General features: G+C 46.6%; 1 protein-coding gene across 2 annotated transcripts in view; it reads left to right on the top strand.

The window, feature by feature from the left end:
- Window positions 1–22,909, top strand: part of SPNS2 (SPNS lysolipid transporter 2, sphingosine-1-phosphate) — a 136,092-nt gene that overhangs the window by 104,134 nt on the left and 9,049 nt on the right. Inside the window, exons 11-12 of one of the 2 annotated variants that reach the window (XR_009489157.1) lie at window positions 10,854–11,017; window positions 11,578–11,660. Coding sequence is in view for 1 of the 2 variants with exons in the window: in XM_059865894.1 (XP_059721877.1) it covers window positions 10,854–11,017 (164 nt within the window). In the remaining variant the exon portion in view is untranslated. The remainder of the gene's footprint in view (window positions 1–10,853; window positions 11,018–11,577; window positions 11,661–22,909) is intronic. The other variant, XM_059865894.1, reaches the window with a different exon arrangement.

The raw sequence follows: 22,909 nt of genomic DNA, 5'->3' as shown, positions 1-22,909 counted from the left end.
AAGCAGGGGGGTGGGTGCAGTTCAAGCTACTTGGGTGTGGGAAATGAGCTTCCACATCTCTTTAGCCTAAGGTGTCCCCAGCTCTGGAAGGAGGAAGTGTTCTTGCTGTGGTGTGGACATGGGGCCCATAGAAGTGGGGTTGGAAGAGAGTCATGTGTGTGTTTAGCTGTTAACTGACCTCAGAAACCAAATACCTGTTTATGTGCAGCAACACACAGCTGTACCTGCTTTGTGTACATCACAGAACCACAGACTATTCTGGGCTGGAAGGGACTGACAAGGATCATGCAGCCCAGCTCCTGGCCCTGCACAGACACACCAGCAATCCCACCCTGTGCCTGAGAGCATTGTCCAAACTCTCCTGGAGCTCTGGCAGCCTTGGGGCCGTGGCCATGCCCTGGGGAGCCTGGGCAGTGCCAGCCAGGGGCTTTTGTTAGTGTTCCTTCCCAGGGTGATCACTTTGGGTTCCTTTCTGTGACTGCTTCAGTGGCTGGCCTTGGTCTGACTGAGGATCTCCCTTCCTATGCCACCCTTATCCTCCTGCAGAAGAGAACAAGAGACCCAGATCCAAAATCTGGCAGTCAGAGAACACTCACAGTTGAAAATAAAAGGCCTGGGAAATGTAATGAGTAAAAGAAATCTGGATATACTGGGGAAATGTCTTTTTCCTTCAGTGGAGTTTGCTGCATGGAGTTTCAGAGATCACAGATCATCATTTATAAAATATAGTAGCTTCCACAGAAATCCATAAGTGACCCTGCTCCTGGTGTGTTGAAAGTGCTGCTTCCCAGGGATGTAACTGGGATCTTCACTGGTCCCATCTCCTGAGAGACAGGACTTTGATGTGCTCCTCCAGCTCAGACACAGCTGCTGGGTGCTGTGGGGCTTCTTTATTTTTTACAACCATCATTGCTCATCTATTCATCCTGGAGACACCAGTGTGTGTAGCTACACATATTTATTTATATATACTTAATTTTGTGAGTGTATCTGTTTAAATATACATCAATGTTTACTTTTGAGTGGCTGCTCTGTAGCCCTCTAAGCACACAGGAAAAGGCAGATAGAGATAAGCCTGAGAAGACCAAAGAAATGAGAACTCTCTCAAGAGAATAAAAATGCACAATTTAGCTTAACTCTTTATTTACTTCAATGTTCTGGGCACCTGGGGAGAAACAATCTTATTTTAGAAGTTATTTGAAAGTGAGAAGAACAAAGGAATTGCAGGAGAGGCTGCTTCATGCAGGGCAGGTGATGTGGGGAGTGTGGCAGAGGAGAAGGAGCCAGGCAGGGCTGGGGCAGGCCAGGCTGCCTCAGGTGACTGCTGCATGTTCATCCTTTCCCTTGCAGAAGGGGGATGTCCAGGAGGAATACCTAGAGCCCTGAATGATTGCAGTTATTCTTGAAAGTTGCCTGGGGCTCTTCAATGTCATAGATTAAAAATAAAAGGGCTTTGGTTGTAGAAATAATGTGCCTTGCCCTCCTGGTATTCAGAGATCAAGCAAGTTGTGAGTTACTTAAGGATTTCTGGCTGAAATATTTATAGCCCCAATTTAATAACTACATTGGGTTTTCTTTAGACTGGGAAAATATTTGTTATTATTTTGAATTATTTCTGAATTATTCGTTATTATTTTTGAATTATTTCCCTTTTCTAATGCTGTAATTGTTGGGCAGCTGTGATTTAGGAGGAGGTGGTGCAGGTCCAAGGCTCTGTGCAGAAGAGGAGGAATGAAGCCCTCATGCCATGAAAGGAGGCAGCATCCCTTTGTGCAGCCTCTTTTCTGGCTGGGCTGATTCATCCTCCCTCTGCTACCAGGACTGAAAGGTCAGCTACAGCTCCACATAACCCAGAAAACAAATACTATTTAAAGTGAAAGGACAGCCAACTTCTGCACCAGAGCTAAGGCAAGCACTGGACCTGGGGGTTAAAAACCACAGGAACTGTCCAGCTGCAGTGCAGGATGCAGAAACCCATGCAGCATTGAACCCCACCTGGGCAGGCTGCACAACAGGCTCAGATTCTGACCAGGATTTTCCAGGCAGTCTGTGAGGGCTGAGTACCCTACTCCTGCTGGATTTAAGGGAAATTTGGGAACCTGATTCCCACAGTTCTTTTGGGAATTCCCACCCTGAGGGCATTGGCTCCCGCTGCTGTGACTGCAGACCCTTCACAAGGCAGACCTAGAGCAGGGATGGGTTTGAAGGAGAGCAGCAGAAGGCCCTGGAGGTGTCCAAGGAGCAATTGTGGCACTTGGTGCTCTGGTCTGGTTTACAAGGGGGTGTTCAGTCACAGGCTGGACTTCATCATCTCAGAGATCTTCTCCAACCTTAGTGATTCTGTGATTCTGTGAGCTGCAGCAACAGGCAGGCTCAGAATGGGGAAACTCAACCTCCTGATCACCTGGGGTCCCCTGGGATCTGCTGTGTCTTCCAACTGCTTACAGAATTCCCCTGGAGTTCCCTCACTAAATGATCAGTGCTTTGACCAACCATGGCTGGAATGCTGCATGGTCTGGGTGAGTTTATAGTGAGATTCCCTGAGCAATGCTCTAAATAAAGAACTGGGGACCCTTGTCCTTGTGGGACCGAGCTGTGGCAGGCAGTTATCTCTGCTGGATACCCATAAATGTGGTATTGATCTTAAAATGCCTGTGTAACACACAGAAGGTGCTGATCAGCCACAGCCTCAGGTGTGCAATTGCTGCTGTGCTCTGTGCTGTGTCCTGGAGCTCAAGGTCACACTCAGACTTTCTGTCACTTCACCCCATTCCAAATCTTGCACTGCAGCTCCTTAATCCACCCAAAGCAGCAAATACACATTAGTGCTTGAAGGCTAAGTGGCAGGGAGCACATATGTGTGGCTATTTTTCATGTCTCTTTAAATATTGATAACTTTTATTATGGTAAAAAGGCTTAAGATTGACTGACAAAGGAGTTATGCAAACACAGCTTTAGGGTGGCAGCTGCAATTTGCATAAAGCTTTCCTACATGGCAAGTTCTGAGATCATTTACTGTAAATCAGCACTGCCTGCTCATTTCCAAACAGGAATAGGCATTGCTGCAGAAGTTCAGTAGATGAGACAGCTTTTATTCCTAGAGAGCTGTAACTTTTTTCAGGATCTTTGTGATAACCAACCTGTAGTTTAAATAACTCCTTTTTAACACCTCCAGAGTCACTCCACACTTTATTCTTGAGGCAGTAGGTGAGAAATCTCACCTGCTCAGTCATTGCACCCAAACATGTGTAGTACTTTTCTGTCTCTGACCACGCCCATGATTTCTGGAGCATAGAAGTGTTAAGAGAATTGCCCCAAATCCCACCATTAATGTTGAGTATCAGATAAAGCTCTCCAACTGCTGCCCAGACAGCATTTCAGACTCAGAAGAGCAAGCAGGTGAAATAGTTAACTCTTCTCAGGCTGCATCACTACTCCAGCTCTTTGTATCACTAATTCTGGTTTGATCTTGGTTGCCCTATAAAATCAAACAGTTGTAAGTCCATGCTCCTGTGTCCATCTGTGCACAGGCAAGAACCTGTTTTCCCTGCTCAGGGTTCACATCATCCTTGTGTCCCCCTCCACTTCCTGACTGCTCTTCTGCTTCTGGAAATCTGAATACAGGCAAAAACAGGGTTTTAGTTCAAGGCTGTGGCTTGGGACTTTTTCTTTCCTTCCTCCAAGTCTGTGATTTGCTGAGCACTTTGCTCTTCCACTTTTGCCTTGCCTGTGATGCCAACAGGACCTGCTGCAGGAGGGGCTGTCCCTGTGTGCCAGGCAGGTGCTGTGTGTGCACACTCTGCCCTCACTGCCCTGCTGCTGATTCCTCTCCTGTTTGCTTCAACTCCCTCCCATCTCCTCTGTGCAGCTCTTCAGAAGGTCTGAGGATGAAAACCAGTCTGTACCTCCTTGTCACCTGGCCACATCAGCCTGTGAGAGGATGCTCTGAAGTGCCAGAGGCAGCTCTCCTCCAGGAGCACCTTTGGATGGGCTCACACTGCTCCCTGGACCCCTCTGATGGTGGCTCCCATCTCTGCTGCCCTCCTGGGCTGTTCCAGTTTTACTGGTGGGACACCACCTCCAGCCTCTCCATGCCAGCTGGGCTGTGGGAGCCTTGGCACCCTTCACTTTCCTCCCTTCCCCAGCTTTCCTCTGAGCAGGCTGATAAACCTGATGAGCTATTTAAGCAGCAAGAATACTAATGACCTTCCTTTAGCAAGTAGTTAGCAGAGCAGTGTTAATTATCCTGGTGCAGAGTATCAGGGCAAGGAGATCAGCAATTCATTAGGGGCAAGGCAAGAAAAACTGTAGTAGATGCAGCAATTGAGATACTTTTTAATGAAAGTTGTACCTGGAGGTGCAGATTTCACAGGGTTTTGGCCCAGTTTGAAACAGCCTTTTTGTTGATTTGGTTTGAAGGTGTTTACCTCACCAAGTATATCTGTATGGAAAGTAGCTCTGTGTGTAAAGACTTGCCTGCCTGAGAAGGCAAAATTCATGTATTATGGTTTAAAATTCATATTTTATGGCTTAAAATGCTATGGCTGCCTCAGAGTAGGACATGCTTACTCTGGAAGGATGCTTTTCCCAGTTTAGTTTGCTAGACTAAAACAGACCTCAGCCCACTGGGAGTCAAATCCACTTCTGTCTGACTTAAAAACAGGGTATAGCAATAACGTGGGTGGTTGGGATGTGATGCTGCAGTCTGGGTGTTCTGTCCCTGGGTGACCCATGCAGCCATTCCTCAAACATGGCCCATTAGGTGCCTGCTGGGGGTTACACAGCCCTGTCCCTCCTGCCAAAGCAGGCTAAGAGATGAGCTCAAGGTCAAAAAGGCAGGAATGTCCTGGAACAAAAATGTGCAAAATACTCTCCTGCTGCAGCGTTCACATTCTCTGAAAAAATCCTCTCTCCCAGGATTTTTCTCCTGGCAAGCTGAGAAGCCTCAGAGAAAAGGAAAACAATTCTGATCTCATTTGCTTCTCCTGTGCTGTGCTCATGTGGAATGTGTTTGGAGATTGTTCACCCACAGGTGATTGTTCCATTGCATTCTGCTGGGAGTTGTTTTCACTCTTTGGCCAGTCAGGGCCAAGCTGGTTTGGGACTCTGAAGAGAGTCAGGAGTTTTCATTATTATCTTTTTAACCTCCTGTCTTATTCTTTCTGTATTCTTTATATAGTATAGCATTCTTTAATATAATGTAGTATAATAAAGTAATAAATGAGCCTTCTGAGAACATGGAGTCAGATGCATCATTCCTGTGTTTGTTGGGACTTTTCCCAGCAAATACAATATCCTGCCATCCCTCTCTGGTTCATGGACCATCAGGAGATATTCCACTGCTCTTGGGGAGCTGAGGATGGACCAGAGGTCTCTGTCTTGTTGCCTTTTGCAGCATGTTCTAATATAGGGTACACGAGTCTGTATAAGCAGCATCTCCCATCACCTGATAGAGATGGCAGATGAATTGTGATACACACTTATGGTTTTTATTGTTCTTTCTGTCCCAATCCCAGCTGCCTGACAGGTGTGGTGTGACCCTGATTACACCACTCCTCCTGCAGAGATCTTTCCCCACGTTCACACTTGTGTGTGACCCACACTGTGGTGGGCAAAATGGGACTTGGCCTTGCTAGTCTGAACATGCACTGTGCTTGCCAGGGAAATGATGTGAGGGTGAGAACCTCCAGCCCCTCCTCCTTATTACCTGTTTCTTCAAGCAGTAACTTTAAGTTGAAGATTTCTCTGGTCCTGAGTAATTAAAAGCCTTTTTCATAGTGCACTGAAAGGGCAAATTTTGACATAGCTGTCAGCTGCAAACAAAGAGGAGAATTAAGCACCTGGAGACCAGTCCTCATGGGATTGATCTCCTCATTGCAACGAGCTAACAAGCTTCCCACTGCTGATGAGTCAGGAACAGATAAAATTTAAGTCTGTTAATAAAATACCAAATGACTTCCCATCTCTAAAGTGCTCTGTACCCAGGGTTCACAGCCTGCTTTGGTGTTTTTTCAGAGTTCTGTGCATCTGTCATGCTCATGACTTTGTTAGATGTTCAGGTTCTCAGTACTTTTGATAAATGTTTAATGCAGGTGAAAGTATCTCAGTAGAGAAAGCCCAGAAATCCAAAGCAGGTCATTGTTGCACTCGAGTATTTAAGCTCTGTCTCATCTGCTCTGTCACTCCTCTGTGCACTGAAAACCTCCTTAAATAAATGTTTTCTTCCTCTGAGCTGCCAAGGATCTGCAAGCTCCCCAGATGGGCAGTTTTCATGGTGGTGAGCACCTTTCAGAATGTGTCCAGATTCTCTTCAACACAAGGAATCCCTTTGCTTTTGTGGGATATACAGACAGGGAGGGGCCCATGCAGCCAGGAGAGGTGAGGACAGGGCTGCTGCTAAAGGTCCTGTGCCCCAGACCTGTTTCTGCATGAGAATGGGCCCCCCCATCCCTACATGTTCACCCACCTGCCAGGGGAGTTCCTTCACATTCCCCATGGTATGGGGCATCTCTCTCTGGGACCAGAGAAAGGCCAGTCTCAACTTAGAAAATCCCTGGGCAGGCCAGACCAGAGAGAAAGGCAATAATGACTTGAGGAAAAGAGATTTCAGCTCTCTCCAGGGCAAATGGGGCAGATATTGCTCTGATGTACCAAGTCCATGTCCTGGCAAAGCAAGCAGCATCCCTATGGAGCATTTTAATTTACTGTAGCCTTTTTCAGGGCAGCACCATGTATATAATGCAGCCTGGTCATCCTGGGAGGGGAAAAATATCATTTAAAAACAGGTTTGCTTCCTTGCACTATAAAGTGTTCCTCATGCCACTTAGCACAGTGTAAACTCTTCTGCTCCCCCAGGCCCAGAAAATTGTTTACCTTATAAAATCCCTCATTTTTGCTTTCTCAGCTTCATTTGCATTCATATTCCATTTTTTTTAGAAAATTGAAGAAACCTTTCATATTCACACTGACTTGAGAGTGGGTGGATCTCAAACCACTGTGGGGTTACAGGGAATGCTGTGTTAAGGAACTGTACTGAAATGATCAGCCAGGGAGAACCTGGCTTGTATCAAACTGGTGATCACGAAAATCAGATCTTTGTGCCAAAAATACCCTTTTATGTAGCAGGATCTGTGCCCAAGTGGCAACATCAGAAATTTAGAGAAGCCAGTTGCAGAGGAATTGAGATATTGACTCAGCAACAAGAGAGAAGGAAATGGAAGAGATTTCAGAGATGGTGTTACCATTACACTGTGTAATTAATAAATCAGTTAATTTACCCACCCAGACTGTTCAGGAGAGACAGAACATGGAATCCAGATGCCTTCCTTGGGCTCCAGCCCACCTTGGCATCTCCTGTCTCCATGGCCTGTCCCCTGTTCCAAAGCACACACCACTCTTCCCAAGAAAGCAGTGAAGTTTCCCTTTGTTCCCCTGTGTCTCCTGCTCTCAGGTGCAGACACAGTTGGGGATTTGGGCTGGGGTGGTGCCCACTGCAGCTGCACTGCTGGTTCTCCAGAAAGCAGGAGCTGTCTGCAGCTGGACTCCATCCAGGTGGCTGCCACCAGCTGAGCACAGGCTGTTCTGCTGTGAAGGAGCCTCAAGCTGAGGTTTATTCAGCAAAGTCATTCCTCTTGCTCTGAGCTCTGTGCTGCACAGCGAGGGAGGGGATGGGAACTTCCACAGCTAGGTTGGTTAGTGGGAAGGATTTGACAAGAAAGTCTCACAGGTGTGTGTGTGTTCTTAGCAGAATGATTATTAAATGTAGAATCTGATGAAGGAATAGAGATGGAAGCAAGTTTTGATATAGAAGAAAAGAATTGCTGGGCCAGTCTGACTGAATAACCAGGGAGGCAAAGGGTGTGTTAGTTAGAAGGGGTTTTATGGCTTAGAGCAAAGGATAAACCCACCCCAAACAAGATGTTTTTACCAAGCAGAAAGAGAGCACAGGCAAACAAGTCAGCAAATGTGGCAAGTAGAAAAAAGATCTCAGAATTTTCCACTGCAAGAAAACTGAAAAACAACTTCTGGCTTAAACTGTAATGTGCTGACTTTTAGTGATTGGAGAGCAGTGCCATGAATATGGTAATTACAGCAGTTATGATGGGCTATAGGTAACAGTTAAGGCATAGATTGGTTCTGCTGTATGCAGATGCTCAGCAAAGAAAAGTCTATAATGCATTGTAACCAAAACCAAAGGGTCCCCAGGGCTGCCTGCAGCTGGAGCTGCCAGCTGTGGGCACAGCTCTGTCACCCACCACCCTGCACTGCTGTAACACCTTGGATCCAATAAACTGCATTTGGAGAGCTGCCTGGAGTCCCACATCTCTCATTCAGGCTCTTACAGTTGGTATCAAAGACTTGTGGTTAGACTGCAGAGCAGCAACAGGACTTCCCTCTTGATTTTTCCACCCCCACGTTCTGCATAGATGTTTTGAAGCTTTTTGGCACCTCCCAGCTGGAGGAACAAAGGAAGGAATCCCACACACGACTGCGTGCTGCAGAGCTGGCACCGGCCACGCACAGCCCCCGCAGTTTGTTACTCATCTTAGAGAGAAGACACCAAAAATTATGCTTGATTGAGTCCTGCCAAATCACAGTTGGCCAGCTCAGGATGCTGTCATTGCAAGGAAAACCCAAAATTGGCAGTACAGAGCAGAGCATTTGGCAAACGGTGTGTCATTCTTGGAGCCTCGGTCTGTAATTATGTCCTGTGTCCTCTTGAGAGGAGATGCCAAAGTTCCAGCCCTAGCAGGTGGTTTGGAACAAACTAACAGAGAGCAGTGACTGCTAACAGCAAAAATATATTTGTGGACCCTGATAAAATCCTAGAGTTTAGAGATGAAGACACTGGGAGTGAATTATAGGGAACCTGGGTGAGGAAGCCCAGCAGGCTTGGTGGAAAGAATTATACCTTGAAAGGGAGGAAAGGCATTTTTTTCTAAACTGTGCATTTACAGAATGTGTTTGGTTAAAAATGAAGAATACAGCAGATTTAATAATAACATGATTTGTTGCTAGAAAAGGTCAACACAATTTGTTGCAATAGAAGGGAAGGTGTGAGACAAACTGCATTGGGAGATTTATCTTTTGGAGACTACACTTTCAAAGGTGTTTTTTAGCCTAGAATGTCATGCCATCCATGGAGAAAGCAATCAGAACCACATGCATGGCTTTTCATCCTCTGCTGCTGACTTACCATGTCAATTTGTCAAGTGATTTATTGTCTGGTCCTTTTAGAGAATAATTGTATCCATTCCCAAAAATGAAAAGTGGTTAGAATGTCTAGATTTCTGTTTTAGAATATCCTCAATTCTGGCTATTGCAGCCTGACAGAGACATTGACTCAATGCCAAATTCTGGTTCATAATGAAGAGTAAGGAAAATGTTTGGAATTAAGGTGTGTGGATACAGAAGGGAATTAATGTCCAGCTGATGTCCCTGTCTCCTGAGTGCAGAGCACATTCTGCTACTTTCCTGTGGGTGCATCCTTTTCACATTCAAGTCTTGTTGCTGTTTTTTAATAAATCTCTCTGACTAATGGTCACTTTCTCTGGCATCTCCTCACACACATTTACCTTCCAGGTCACTGCAGAGTGTGAGCTGCTGATTTCTCCTGCATGTGACAGTTCTTCTTTTCCCTGTCAAGATTTAAGCCTTGAATGTCAGAACTTGCTTGTAGGTTGTGTTGGACTCCAACTTTTCCATTACCAGTGATGTGGCAGTTTTGAAGTTGCTGCACAAGCTTTGACTATTTCTGGAGCTGATTTGTGTGTGTGCACAGCAGCAGGATTTTTTGTTCCAAATTCCCTGCAGTCTTTTGGTATAAATTAGTGTTTCTCCCCCAACAAAAGGTCATGGATAAAAACAGAGCTGGACATTTAAATACCCAATGCCTTGAGATCCACCCCAACTGCTGCTACCTCTCTGTTGGATTTATGGAGAGTGAAATTATTTGCTGGGCAGTAAATATTAAAATGTGGAAGTTTAAACTACAGACATGCTTTACATTTTAGTGAGTTCTAGCAAAAGCTTTTCATAACAAACCAAATAGTGCTGTTGCATGTCTCTGCTCCTTTGTGTAGGTGTAAATAATTGGTGTTTACTTTCATGTAATGATGCTTCTTGGTTGTCAGGAGCTGCAGATTGCCTTGATCCATTAATTTGGTGGTGTGCAGTGCCAGCACAGCCCCATGTCTGAGCCTGGGACAAAGCCATGTCTTGCACACAATCACTTCAAGTTTGGGGGTTGGAAGAAGGAATGAGACCACATACCTCAGACATGGGCATAAACCCTCCAGGTTCAAATTCTGTTTCCCCAAATCAGATGGGATCTCTGTTTTTTTTTTGTTCTTTGGAAAACATTTCCCCCCTTCCCACTCAGTACACAGAAATGGAATTTAATACCTCCCTTTGCTGAAAGGTAGATCAGGTGTGGGAGTGAGCAGGACTTGATAGGAATTGCAGAAGATTGATCATTCCCTCACCCCTGAGCAGCCCCAGCATGGCCCTGCAGGCTCCCCAGGGTGTTTGGGCAGTGCAGCAAGGTCAGACACCACAGAGCTGTCACTGACACAGCCTGGGAGAACATGGAAGGGGCTGTGGGAATAATATTAGATCAGGCCAGAAGAGTGACAGCCAGAGGAGAACCCTGCCGAGCCTCAGAGCATAAATTGCCCAAGCTCCTGTGTGGAAGGCTGAAGGGTGTGAGGGACATTCAGCTTGTGCTGAACACACTGCTCCATTTTAAAGCTCACACATGTTTGGTGGGTGGTTGTTTCAGGAATCCTGTTCCCTTCTTATCACTGTGTCTCTTTTCCATCTGAGTGATTCATTCTTTTGCCTCTCTCTCGTAGATCTCCGACCTGATACGACAAAGCACAAAGGAGTCCCCAGTGTGGGAGTTCCTCAGCCTGGGTTATGCTCTCATGCTCTGCCCGTTCGTGGTTGTCCTGGGAGGGATGTTCTTCCTGGCCACAGCCCTCTTCTTCCTCAGTGACCGAGCCAAAGCTGAGCAACAGTGAGTAGCCTGGCAATTGCGAGCGGGGAGGCACCACAGCCTGTTTGCTCTCTTGAACCTTTTGCTTGTACTCTTCCCCTGGCTTTGGCCCTTCCAGGTAAAGGATGTTGGGTTGTGTGTTCAGAACCTGGGCTCAGCAGAGTGCATGAGGCTGCACGAAGCACAGGGGCTTGGGTCATGCTGGCTGGGCATCCTTTACACGCTTCTGCTCTGGTGGATCTCAGTTGTTGTCCACGTGGCTCGGAGGGGAGCACAGGCCCCTCACACCCTTGCCTGAGCATGTCACAGCCCAGGCTGTCCATGGTGAGGGGCTGCTGTGTGCTGGAACCGGTGGAGTGTGAGGTCAGGAGCAGGAGGTGCTCCCCAGAGCTTGGTGGTCAAGGCTGCACCCGCCTGCCTCCATCCCCAGAGCCCCACTGACCACCTCTGGCAGTCAAGAACATGAGGCAAGGAAGCAGCAAGCTGTGTGTGGGGACATGTGCACTCAAGGGTTGCTATGATAAAGAGTCTTTCCCAGTCCCTTCTTGCAGCTTCATGAAAAAAAAGCTACTGTTTTTCAGTAAAGAAACCGATTCGGATCACCTCACGGTTGGCAACTACAGTAATTCAGAAGACGCTTCCACATGACATACAAACTTCTGGGGTTAGTCTCTTTCTCATCATTGTTGAAAAATAAGAGTTACTATGTGTCATGTCATGCTGAATATGTGGGTAGGTGACTAGTCTGGTTTTGCCTTTGCTTTTCCCCCGCTGGAGAATGGAAGCCTTGATTTACCTTAAGGAGAAGGGCCCTGGAATATCACTCCAGGTGTCGTAGAGGCAGAAGGAAAAATTAGGTGCTTGGAGTTGACATAAGTGTGTGAACAGTTTGGGTGATACTTTCTGGCTCACACTGTCTTATCAGATGGATGAAAGAGATTTGGAAGCAGTGCCACAGATGGTGCTGTGGCCCTGCAAGTGCAGTTCCACCCTCCTTTTACTAGCATACATAAATACCTGAGAAAAGAGAAGTTCCTCTATAATGAGATGTTTAAATATTGTGGAAAAACCCCATGTCATAAGGATGGGAAGTCCTACAGAGTTGATCTTCAGTGTGGCTTTGGGGACATCACATCCTGGTTTTGCCAGGAGGTATGTGCCTGGTTTGTTATCTGCATAGAAGAGTCTTAAATGGCAGGAAGGGAGGTTGGAGATTAGGTGCTAGGAAGGACTTCCTAAGGGAAAAAGGTAAATCCTACAGCAGATTATTTGGGTAAGACATGAAAGCTGTCCCTTGTTTCTGATGGCCTCCCTGGCATGGCATGAGGCAGGAAGGTGGGATCTGCTCTCAGCTTATGGATCTGCTCTCCAGCCCTGTGCTGTGCTTCTGCTGTGCTTGTGCAGATAAGCTGTACAAGCCAGTCCAGGCAGTGACCACCTGGAGACATGGCAAAATGAACAGAAGTTCCTGGGTGCTCGGGGTGGTTTTTTTCTGCAAGGAGCCAAAAGTCCTGCTTGGTGTCAGTGCAGCAGATGAAATCCCCTCTGTAGCATTTTCCTTTGCTCAAGGTGCTTACCTGATAATAGGAAAGCTTCAGGGCTTGTCTTTCCTGTGTTCAGAGAGGAGAGTGCTCATTCCACTTCTGACTGTGGTGATTTGTGTCCCTTTGCATCTCACCTGCTGCCAGTGTGGCATGATCACACCTCAGGTGGTGAAGGAGGGGCTCAGGATTCAGACAGTGATGAGTCCCAGGTCACTCCAGTTTTTAGCATGTCAAGCTCACCTGGACCTTTATGCTGAGCAGGGCCCTGTGGTATCCAGCTGTTCTCAGCTCCAGTGGAGACCTCAGGGAGGAGGGTTTGGTTCACTCAGGGGACACCACAGGTCACAGGCTGCTCACTAGCTGGGTGACTCTGCTTGGCTGCCAGCACTGGTGTGTCTTACACACTTGTTCTGCCAAAACCCCAGCTTTCACAGCAATGTTAGTGTGGGAGAGAGATCACACCCACACCTCTAATTGCTCCTGCACAAAAGGGATTATTCCTCTGTTGCTGTCTGCCCTTAGCAGCTTTGGTTGTACTCTGTCCAGGTCCAGAGCAACCAGCCTCCCGAACAGCCACTGCTCCATTCTTAGAAGAAAAACATTCAGGTTTCAAATCTGGTTTTGTTTCTCTTTCAGCGTCATTCCCTTTCCTGACTCACATTTGTTTGTGAATTTTTTATTTGTCAGTCACAGATATTTTGTGTTGCAAACCGGGGAGAACAAGTGTCATAAATAATGGTTAGCAAAGTAATTTCTCTCAAGTGACTCCTAGGAAGGGTACTCTTTCTGGGCTGTGCCCACTCCTATGTTAAAAATACACTGTGGCATCCTGCAGGGAGATTCCTGGAGTGCAGCTTCACTCAAGTTACTGAGAAGTGAGAGTGAAGTAAGAGAGAAGTAAGGCTGGAGACTGTGGAGGGACCCTTGTGCAGCAGGGTCTGTGCTGCCAACCAGGTCCCATCTGCCCCCTCCAGCAGCTTCAGAGGCTCTTCAGAATTTATGGGGCAGGATTTATTTGTTAGCATCTCCGTGCTAGCCTGTGAGAGGAAAGGTAACAGCATTTTGCTATTAGTGGATAAAAACCATCCAGCTCCCACCTGTCAGTCCATCTGCCCTTGGCATCACACACCTTTGGCAGGGGCTGCTTTCTGCCCAGCCAGTCCTCCCCTCCATCCCACCTATTACTCGCTGGGTGCAGAGGAATTTCTATTTCAGGCTGCCTTGTTTTCCCTGTGCAGTCAGTCCTGCTGCTCAGACACCAGGAGCTGGAAACTGGCTTTGCCAAAAGAAATCAATTAACCTGCGGGAGCGGCGTTCGCACGCCAGAGATTAAAGCCATCCATCACTGCCAGGGCCAGGGCACAGGGCAGTGTCACCACCCCTCCAGTGACCCAGCACGGAAGCAGAGGAGTGGAACACTGCTCTCACAGCTTATGGAAACCAAGCTGTCCCTGCTTTAGCTGCCACAATTCTGTGAAATGTCATTCAGGGATTTATTGCTGGGATTTCTGGTTTTGTTTGTTTCTTTGTGTAACTGTCTCTGGGCATTTGCTTAGAAATAATTTCTTCTTCCAGGCAGGGCAGATACCAGGATAGCAACTCTTTCCTGTAAAGCTTCCTCCAGTTTCCACCATGCTTCCTTTCAAAAAAAGAATTTCCAGGCTTTCACACTACTTTTGTCATTGCCACAATTCCTGGCATATTTTGTATTTTTTTTTAGCACAGGAATTCCAGTCAACAAGGCTGCTATTCTTTCCACAGAAATTCTTTTTTTAAAACAAAATTCTTTTATGACCATTTTCATGCTGCTCCAGAAGTCTGACATCTTAAAGAGGCTTTTAGAAAATGTAGTACTAGCAGAGAACAGGATAGCACATCACTCTGTGCTGATAATCCAATCATCTTGGAGACTAGTTCCATAACACAAATTTAATCCCACCATTCCAAAGTGATAAGAGAGAGAAAACAGTTAAGAATGGGTTCTGTAAGAGGTCTTAGGCACTAGCAATGATAAATACTTCAATTGTTTTTTAAACCACTCAACTACAATTCCTTCTGTGATATCACTCGACTGTGTTGTTGTTTCTTTCCTGCTCTGCACCTCTGCAGAGGAGATTTAAAGCAGTTGTATTTTATTTCCAAACATCAGCACTCTGAACTGTAATTCTCTTACCTGCTTGAGGGATATTGGTGAGACCCAAGCTAGATTTTAGACTCTCTGGAAGATAATACAGTCTTGCCATGGCAGAGCCCTCTGGAGTGGATCAGAAATCTGACAATTGCACTTTTATCCTCAAGCTCCATCCCAGGTACCTGTGCAGCCCTGCCAAGGAGCCATTTCCAAGGCTGGGAGCAGTCCAGGTTCTTCACTCCATGGAAGGAAAAGCCCAGCACTGCTGAGAGCTGTGGTTTGTGTCCATCCCTTCCTCACTCACAGTGTGGAGCACTGGGACAGACAAAGCTTCACTCTGGAGGGTTGCAGAAGAAAAGCCCACACTGGGTACTTGATGGAAGCTCCATCAAGAATTAGGAAAAATGTGGGGGTTTTTGTTTTTTGGTTTTTTGTTTTTTTAATGAAAAGGGATTTTAAAAATTAAAAAATTTTATGAAAAGAGATTCAAAAAAGGAACTCAGTCCTTCTCCCAAGCTGTGACAGCTTTTGGGTACCAGGGATATAAATCACCATAATTTGTGTGTATCAGGGTCCTTTCCTGGGCAGTGAGTGCAGTGATCCTGCAGCCCTGTCCCCAGCCATGGCCACTCCCAGCTGCTGCTGAGAGAAAACCAAATTCATCTGGATTCTTCCTGAAAATCACCCTGTGCAGGTGTGGGATGCTCCACTCCTCAAAGGATTTTGTTGTTTTAACTTGTTTGTTGGTTGGTTTTTGTTGTTTTTTTTTTTTTTAACTTAATCCCTGGTTTTACCTGGAAACATTAGATTATCTGGTTTTTTCCAGAGGTATGAAAAGATGCTTAGGATGGGTGTCCAAGTTTTATACTGGCTCAGTCCCTCTCTGCCTGATAGAGGCTGATATTTTTGCCAAGGACACAGCAATGCAGATCAGGCAGCAGGATGCAACTGCAGAGTGGATCCCTGGTGCAGCCAGAGCAGGAATAAACAGCTGCACTGATGCAGTATTGAGAACAAAAGAATTCAAGTCTTTAACCAGTGACCACTCAGCACCTGAGAGCCTGCAAGCCTGAATCACTCACCCCTTGGTTTGCATAATAAGAATCAGGTTATTTAAACAACTCAAGCAGGTATTTCTTTTCTCCTAAAATGAAAATTAAACATTTAATTAAAAAAAAAATTTTACACTTAACACCTTTGGTCTGATGTGGAAGCTCTTGCTGAGTAGAAGTGCTGGTGGACATTTCATTTTAAAAGTGGTGTGTACAAACACTAGAAAAAAAATCCTCTTTACAGAGGAGATAGCAAAATCCACAAAAAGAACCATCCCTAGTCCAGACACTTCTGCTGTCTTAAACATGGCACATCTTCAAATTGCATTACAGGAAAAATGAGAATAATCCATTTTCAGGCTCTTTCTTCTGCCTCCTATCAGGCTTATTTTTAGCCTTTTGCAGAACTGGATATAAAATTATCTCCCAGTTCTCCTATTGCAGCAATTTGAAAGTGTCTGACCTTATTTTTGCTTTGCAGATTCTATTATGTGGGACAGGGGAAGGACTCACAGAGTTGTCAGACCTCCCTTTCTCTCATTTTTCTGTGGCAGCAGCTGGAGACAGAAGGGACCCACCAGGTGACCTGATGTTGCTGCCATTGAGCATTTCCCAGGTATTGAAGTGGCAGCTGACTGGTGCTGAGCGTGCTCCATTCTGGTAGTTTGCATTGCCAAAAAGAACATTCCTTCTCTGAAATTGCTTCAGCTGTATCACAGAGGGTTTCAAGATGCTGGACAGTTATTTTAGAGAGATGTGTCAGTGCTGCATCGAGGCAGAGTTTGGATTTGAGGATTTCAGGAGCTGCAAGTAGATTTTTAAAACTCCCAAAAAGGGATTTTTGAGAGCAGTTTGCTCACTGCTGATACTCAACTGCTTATGGGGAGGAATATCATTGCTTCATTTGTTTGGCTTAACAAAAGAACAATAATTAAACATTTCCTACAGTGGTAGAAACTCACAATGCTTTTTTAGCCCAAATAAGATATAGTTGGCCTCTGAAGCCACATGAATTTACAGCAAAAAGCCTGGATTAAATGCAGAGGATCTGTGGTGATGGAAGGAGAGAGGCAAGGAGTGAGGTTTGAGTATCTGAGAGTGGCATGATAAAAACTCACAGGCTGCAGATGGAACAAGATTAGACTGTTAGATGGTTTATATGGAATCTGTGGTAAGAATACAAAGGGGAGAGGTGGTGAAAATGCAAGTGGTTCTACTATTGGTTGGAAAAGCTCCTTGTAGAGCTGTTGGTTTCTCACCTGTTTCCTGGCCTTGTTTGTAACTCCATAAACAGTTAGCAAAACCAAGAATGGAACTTGAATTTTAAATGCCAACTTGGAACTTGAATTTTAAATGCTGCTGCAGTTGGGAGCTGCTGGTGTCATGCAGATGGAAAAGAGTCTCATACAGAACAACTGCTGATTTGTTGTGCCACTTCAGCCAACCTGTGGATTTCCTGCAGGTGGTGCAGGGAGGTGGCAAAGGTCAGTGTGGTTTCTCACAGGCAGCTGGAGCTCAGCTGTGGTCCTTACAGGGGGTTTGAAATGCTCTGTCAGAGTCCAGTGTTGGCAGCAGGAGCTTTGCTTTAGCCCAGGCAGAAGGATGGGGGCAGCTGGTGATGGCACAGCTCTGGGAACTCCTCATCTGTGGAAGGGGCTGTGGGCAGAGCTCCAAAACCACCCATTCCCCACCAGGCTTCATCCCCTTCCCAGGTTCATCCCCTGTGCCACAGAAAGGAAACAATATTCCTACACTATTCCCAGCTACTTAGCTCTCCCAAGCGAGAGTGGAACTTCTCCATGTGCCCAGGAAAGGCAAAGCTCACTCTTCCAAGAGCTCCAGATCAAGAACTACGTGGGAGTCCTCCTGCTGCCTTGGCTGCTGACTCTCTGCTGGGAGCCCCAAGAAGTCAGAGGTTGTGCCTAGAGTGCTCATCAGCTGTAAAACAGGACTGAAGGCACCTTCCCACAGTGTGCAAGGGGCACTGAAATCATCTGCTACCAATGGAGCCAGCATGTCAGTTGGCACTGGCAGGGCAAAGGAGAATTCGTGGCATAGAGGGACTTTGCCATGCAGGAGGAGATTTTAAATTCTCACTGAGACAGATCCTTTGCTAAGGCTGCCCTGGCACAGAGACAAAATCTGATCAGATCCCACGCAGGTGACTGGAGCTCTGAGCAGAAGGCAGCAGCCTTCCAAGCAAGAAACAATCTCTGACACAGGGAAATGGAAGAAATCATGAAAAATTCAGCCGTGCTGTTTCCTGATGTCAGAGCATTTTGCAAAGGCATTGGCTTTTATGAGCAGCAATGACTTCTCCTTGTGCAGCAGTGTGCAAGGCAGGTCCTGTCCCTGAGCATTGGGGAGAATTGGAAGGGTAAGAGCTGAAAAACCTGTGGGTTGAGTACAGTTTAATAGAGACAGCAAAAGCTGCAAAACAAACCAAGGAATTCCCTCCCCACTTCCCATGGCAGGTGAGGGTTCAGCCATCCCCCAGGAGAGCAGGGCCCCTTTACACACAAGTTACATGAAGGACAAACACCTTCACTCTAAACATGCTCCCTTCCTCCTTCTTCCCCCACTTTATATCCTGAGCACAGTGTCATGGGCTGTGGAATATCAGTTTGGGTCTCCTGCCTGGCTCTCTCTCCTCCCATGGACACCCAATTCCTCAGCAGCATGGCAGGACAAGGAGCAGGAAAGGCCTTGGCTCCATGCAAGCCCTGTTCAGGAATAACAAAAACATCTCTATATTATCACCCACATTCAGCACAAATCCCAAACACAGCCCCACTCCAGACACTGGGAGGAAAATTCAATTAAATCTACTCCAGCCAAACCCAGCACAGGCTGTGTGACATCTTTTAGAGAAACAGGGACAAACTGTTGGAGTCTTACCTCCACTGCTCCAGTAAGGAGTGTCTTAAGCTCTGGCTTGGTCATTCCCAAAGTTCCTGCCAGACCACTCCAAGCCCCATGGGGATTATCAGGACTGTTACAGTGAGGTGAAAGGGATGGATGTTTTCTTGAGGCCTCCAGGCCTCTTGGACAGGGCTTGGAGCAACCTGGTCTACTGGAATGTGTCCCTGCCCATGGCAAGAGTTGGAATGAGGTGGTCTTCAAGGTCCCTTTCACCCCAACCCCTTCCATGTTTCTGTTATTTCCCACTCCTGGTAGCTCAGAGGTTGGTGAAAAGAGCTGTAGCATGAGCAGTTATTTTGGAGGATAAGTATGTTTTAATCAAGTGCCATCAGGAAGTTCTACAGGATTTTCTATTTTAAGATTTAATTCGTTCTTATCTGCTTGTTATGTCATGTTTTCTCCCCCTTGCCATCCAATCATTCAATCAGAAGTGAGGCACTCCACTGCCTCTTTTCTCCATTATTTCAGAGGAAATAATTGTATGTTGTTACACTCATCTTCTGTGGCACGAAAACCCTCCACCTCAGTGCTGAGCCCATCAATATCTGGCAGAAATGTACTTACAGAGACAGACTCAGGCACAAAGTTTCAAGACCCATATCTTCACAGAGTTCAGGGCTCTGTGGCAGAGTACCCCCACAGACTGGTGAGCTCTGGAGCTCATTTCCATCCAGGTCTTTGGGACCCTGATTGATGCTGTAAACTGCTCATCTTCACATCTGCTCTGCTGCCTGGGAAAATAGCAGGAAACGTTATTGATTTTTCCTTTATGCCAGTTTTCTCCTCAGTAAAGATGTGTGAAAGAGGAAAAAGTGAAGCTGACCCATGTTTCTGCCTCTGGAGACAAATCTGCACCTGGATTAAATGAACAGATGGAAAATACTGACAGTCTGTGCAGCTTTAAAGGGCTGAACCAAATAGAGAGGAAAACATATTTGCTGTCCATGATTATCATATTTTGTTTACTAAACCCACTGACATGCAGGAAGAAAAGGGGATTTGAGCCAATTCATTTCTTCAGTGCAGCTGGAGGAGCCCCTGTCCCCAGCAGAGAGCTGTCACCCTGCAGTGACAGAGCAGTGCAGAGGGAAGGGCACAGCCAGCTCCTGTGTGATCCTGGGATGCAGAGCCCAGAGCCCCTGGCTGGGCAGGAGAGCACGGGCAGGCAGCAGCCACAGTGAGCACTGTTCCTGCTCCAAAGCAAACTCCTCCTGTGCCAGATTGTTGGCTGAATTTTGTTAGAGTTCTCTTAGCATCCTTTTCCTCCAGCAAACTGACCTCAGCTCCATCAACAGCCTGTTCCTGCAGGCTGGATAACCTGTCAGATGCATCAGGAAGCTCAGTGCTTGGACTATTTCTAACAGAGCCATCCTGTCCTTGTGCCACTCACTGGGAGCTCCAGGCTGATGGATCACTGTTGCTCTCCTTCCCTTTCAGTCACTGTTCCCAGCTGCAGCCTGCTTGGAGCCTGAAGTTCTTCAGGAATTCATGTTGTCAATCACATCTTGCCCCAAATTCCTGACTTCACCATCAAAGCAGCTTGAGGTCAGTCAGAGCAGGAGCTGCTCTCTGGGAGCAATCCTAGATTCTGCTGTTCTTGCTGAAGGTAACAGGTCAGAGTGAGGGCTAATGTTCTGCAGCCTTTTTTGGGGAGGAGTTGGAGGCTGTGGCAGCTTGTTCAGCATCCCAGGAGAGCTGCTGTGAGGCAGGGAACCAAAGCCATCTCCTTCCAGCTGCAGGTGGAAATGGGAACTGTGCTTAGCTGCTGCAGGGCAGCACTGGCTAACCCAGCTACCTGCTGCACTGTTAGCAAAAACTCTGTCAGGAAGAGCAGAGGAGGTACACCCTGGACCTGGAGTGTCCAGCCTGCTGGCTTTGCTCCTCCTAAAGTGTCTGGTGAAAAGGTGCTGCAGGACTGGCACCAGTGTTTGCACTCAGGGTGTGGCAGAGTCCAGCTGAGAGATCTCTGGTTTGTTTTGGCTTCTGCAGTGAGCAAAACAGGGAAAGAACAGCTGTGGCTTTGATTTGTTACAGGGGCTGCTCCAGCTCTCCTGCTCCATAACTCTTTCAGCACTTATCTGCAGGAATTAGTGATAACAGCAGCATCAGTGCAAGTCCCTTCCTGTGTTCATGGATCAGTTGATGAAATTCACTCTTACAGCAGCTGTGGAGCTACAAGTGACCATCCTTACCCTCTGTTTTCCTTGTCCAGTCTCAGGCAGCAACATCAGCTCTGAATGCTGCTGTTTCAGTAGCTGGAATTTCAGCCTGCTGCACCTGGCTGGGCTGCTCATCATCCCTGAGGCACAGCTGGAGGGTGATGTTGCTCTGATGCCAAAAACACCCTTTAACTGGCTGTATTTGAAAATAGATTTGTTTTTCATAGATTTAGGCCATAAAGTCTCCTTACCTTTCAAGCATGTCTGGCCGTGAACTTTTCACCACCTAAAATTTCATGGTTTAATGTGTTTACAAGGCCTTTTGGAGATGTTTTTAACCTCCCAACATCTGAGGAAGTTCAGACAGGAGGAATCTACTGGGGGCTGCCACTTGTGACTGGTCCCCCTGTGTCCCTTCCTAAAGCACTGCTTCAGACAGGCACTTGATGGCACATCGCAGTAGAAACACAGAATTCTTTCCACTGAAATTAAGGACAAGAATCCTTAATCACTGGCAGGAATTGCTGCTAAATCCAGTGGTCCAGCTGCCCCTGTAGCCCCTGTACTTCTGTCTGCTGAATGAGGTCCAGCTCAGCAACTCAATACTAATAAACTCCTGCTCAATAACTCAAAAACTGATTTATTTTCAGGCTAGAAGGACCCTACCGGAGCATTTTATTGTTGGTTGTAAAAATTAAGTGATGTTAAGTACAGCAGGCTGTAAAAACCCAGGACAACATTTCCTAATGTGCTTCTCAGATACAAAAGCCAGAGTCTGGCTTGTTTAGACAGCAAGAAAACTAAACTGGGCTTTGGGAAAGCTGCAGGATACTGAAACACAGGTGGTGTTTAACTTAGGCATGAAACTTGCCATGAACCAGGCTGGCAGCATTCCCTAAAGCTTTCTGCAAGCACAGCCTCTCTTGGAGCCTTGGGCACAGCAGTGCTCCACACACTGAGCTGTGTCCTCCTTCCTGGCACCCTGCTCCTGGCTGGAGCTCAGGGACAGAGGTGACACATCCCTGGAGCTCAGCAGGAGCTCAGTGGCACACACATCCTCACAGCTGGAGCAGACAGGTGAGTGGGGCCATCTGGCTTCTCCCCTTGCTGCCCAGGGTGGAGCAGAAGGTTCTTGCTCTGGATGTAGGCAGCAGGAATCCTTTCAAGTCCCTGGGAGTGCCCAGCAGTGCTGGCTGCACTACAACCTGTAATCTCCACTAGCTGCTGGCCTGGGGACCAGCAAGGCTGGAAGGCACAGAGCATCTGGAGAATAATCCTGCCCAGTTCCTGAAATAGAGCATGGCTGACCTGTAAAAGATCCTGGCCAGTCATCTGTTATCTTAAATTGGCTGTCTTGTCCCCATGCAGGTCTCTAACCGGCCGAGGTGCAGTGAAATTAGATCCATTTTACATAGCATAAATATTTAACAGCTCTAGAGCATGTAGTTTAATATTAAACAGACAGTCTTATAAATACTTCAGAATTATAGATGCTGTCACAGTGCATGGAAATTACTTGATAGGATCTAGGAGAAATATTTAGGTTTGACAGGAGAGGAAGTGATGGAGTTAGAGAGAATCAGCCACATTTTTAACTGCTAGAGGAGTCTGTAAAAAAAAAAAATTAAAAAAAAGTTGCACAGCTTCTGTTCTTGAAAGGCAGTTTGGGTGAGTTTCCTCCTCCTCCAGAAATAACAGACTGGTTCCCACCCTACTCTCTTCAAAGAATGAAAACATTCACAATCTTAAAAAAACACTGCAGAGCAAACAGAACAATTTGGGAGCCAATGTTCAGTGATCCATTCAGTGTGGGATTATCGCTATTAGAAAGGCAAGTGGTACTTAATGAGGGATTTAGATGCTCTTGAGCCTTGTTATTTTAAGCCCATGTACTACATTTTGCCACCTAAGAGAGTTTAAAATTTATTGTTTGTCAATTTGCTTTTAAAAAAGTAAACAAAATCCCACCTGACCCATAAACTGAGCCCCACTGCCACTGGTGGAGGCAGTGCCCAGTGTCTGCAGCACAGGGCTTCAGAGGGACTGAGGAGGCACTGTCCCATATTTGGGGACTGTTTCAGTTCTCTCTCCTGTCCACCAGCTTC

This window comes from Haemorhous mexicanus, chromosome 22, assembly GCF_027477595.1.
Source record: "Haemorhous mexicanus isolate bHaeMex1 chromosome 22, bHaeMex1.pri, whole genome shotgun sequence".
Taxonomy (NCBI): domain Eukaryota; kingdom Metazoa; phylum Chordata; class Aves; order Passeriformes; family Fringillidae; genus Haemorhous; species Haemorhous mexicanus.
This window is presented reverse-complemented; position numbering and strand designations above follow the sequence as displayed.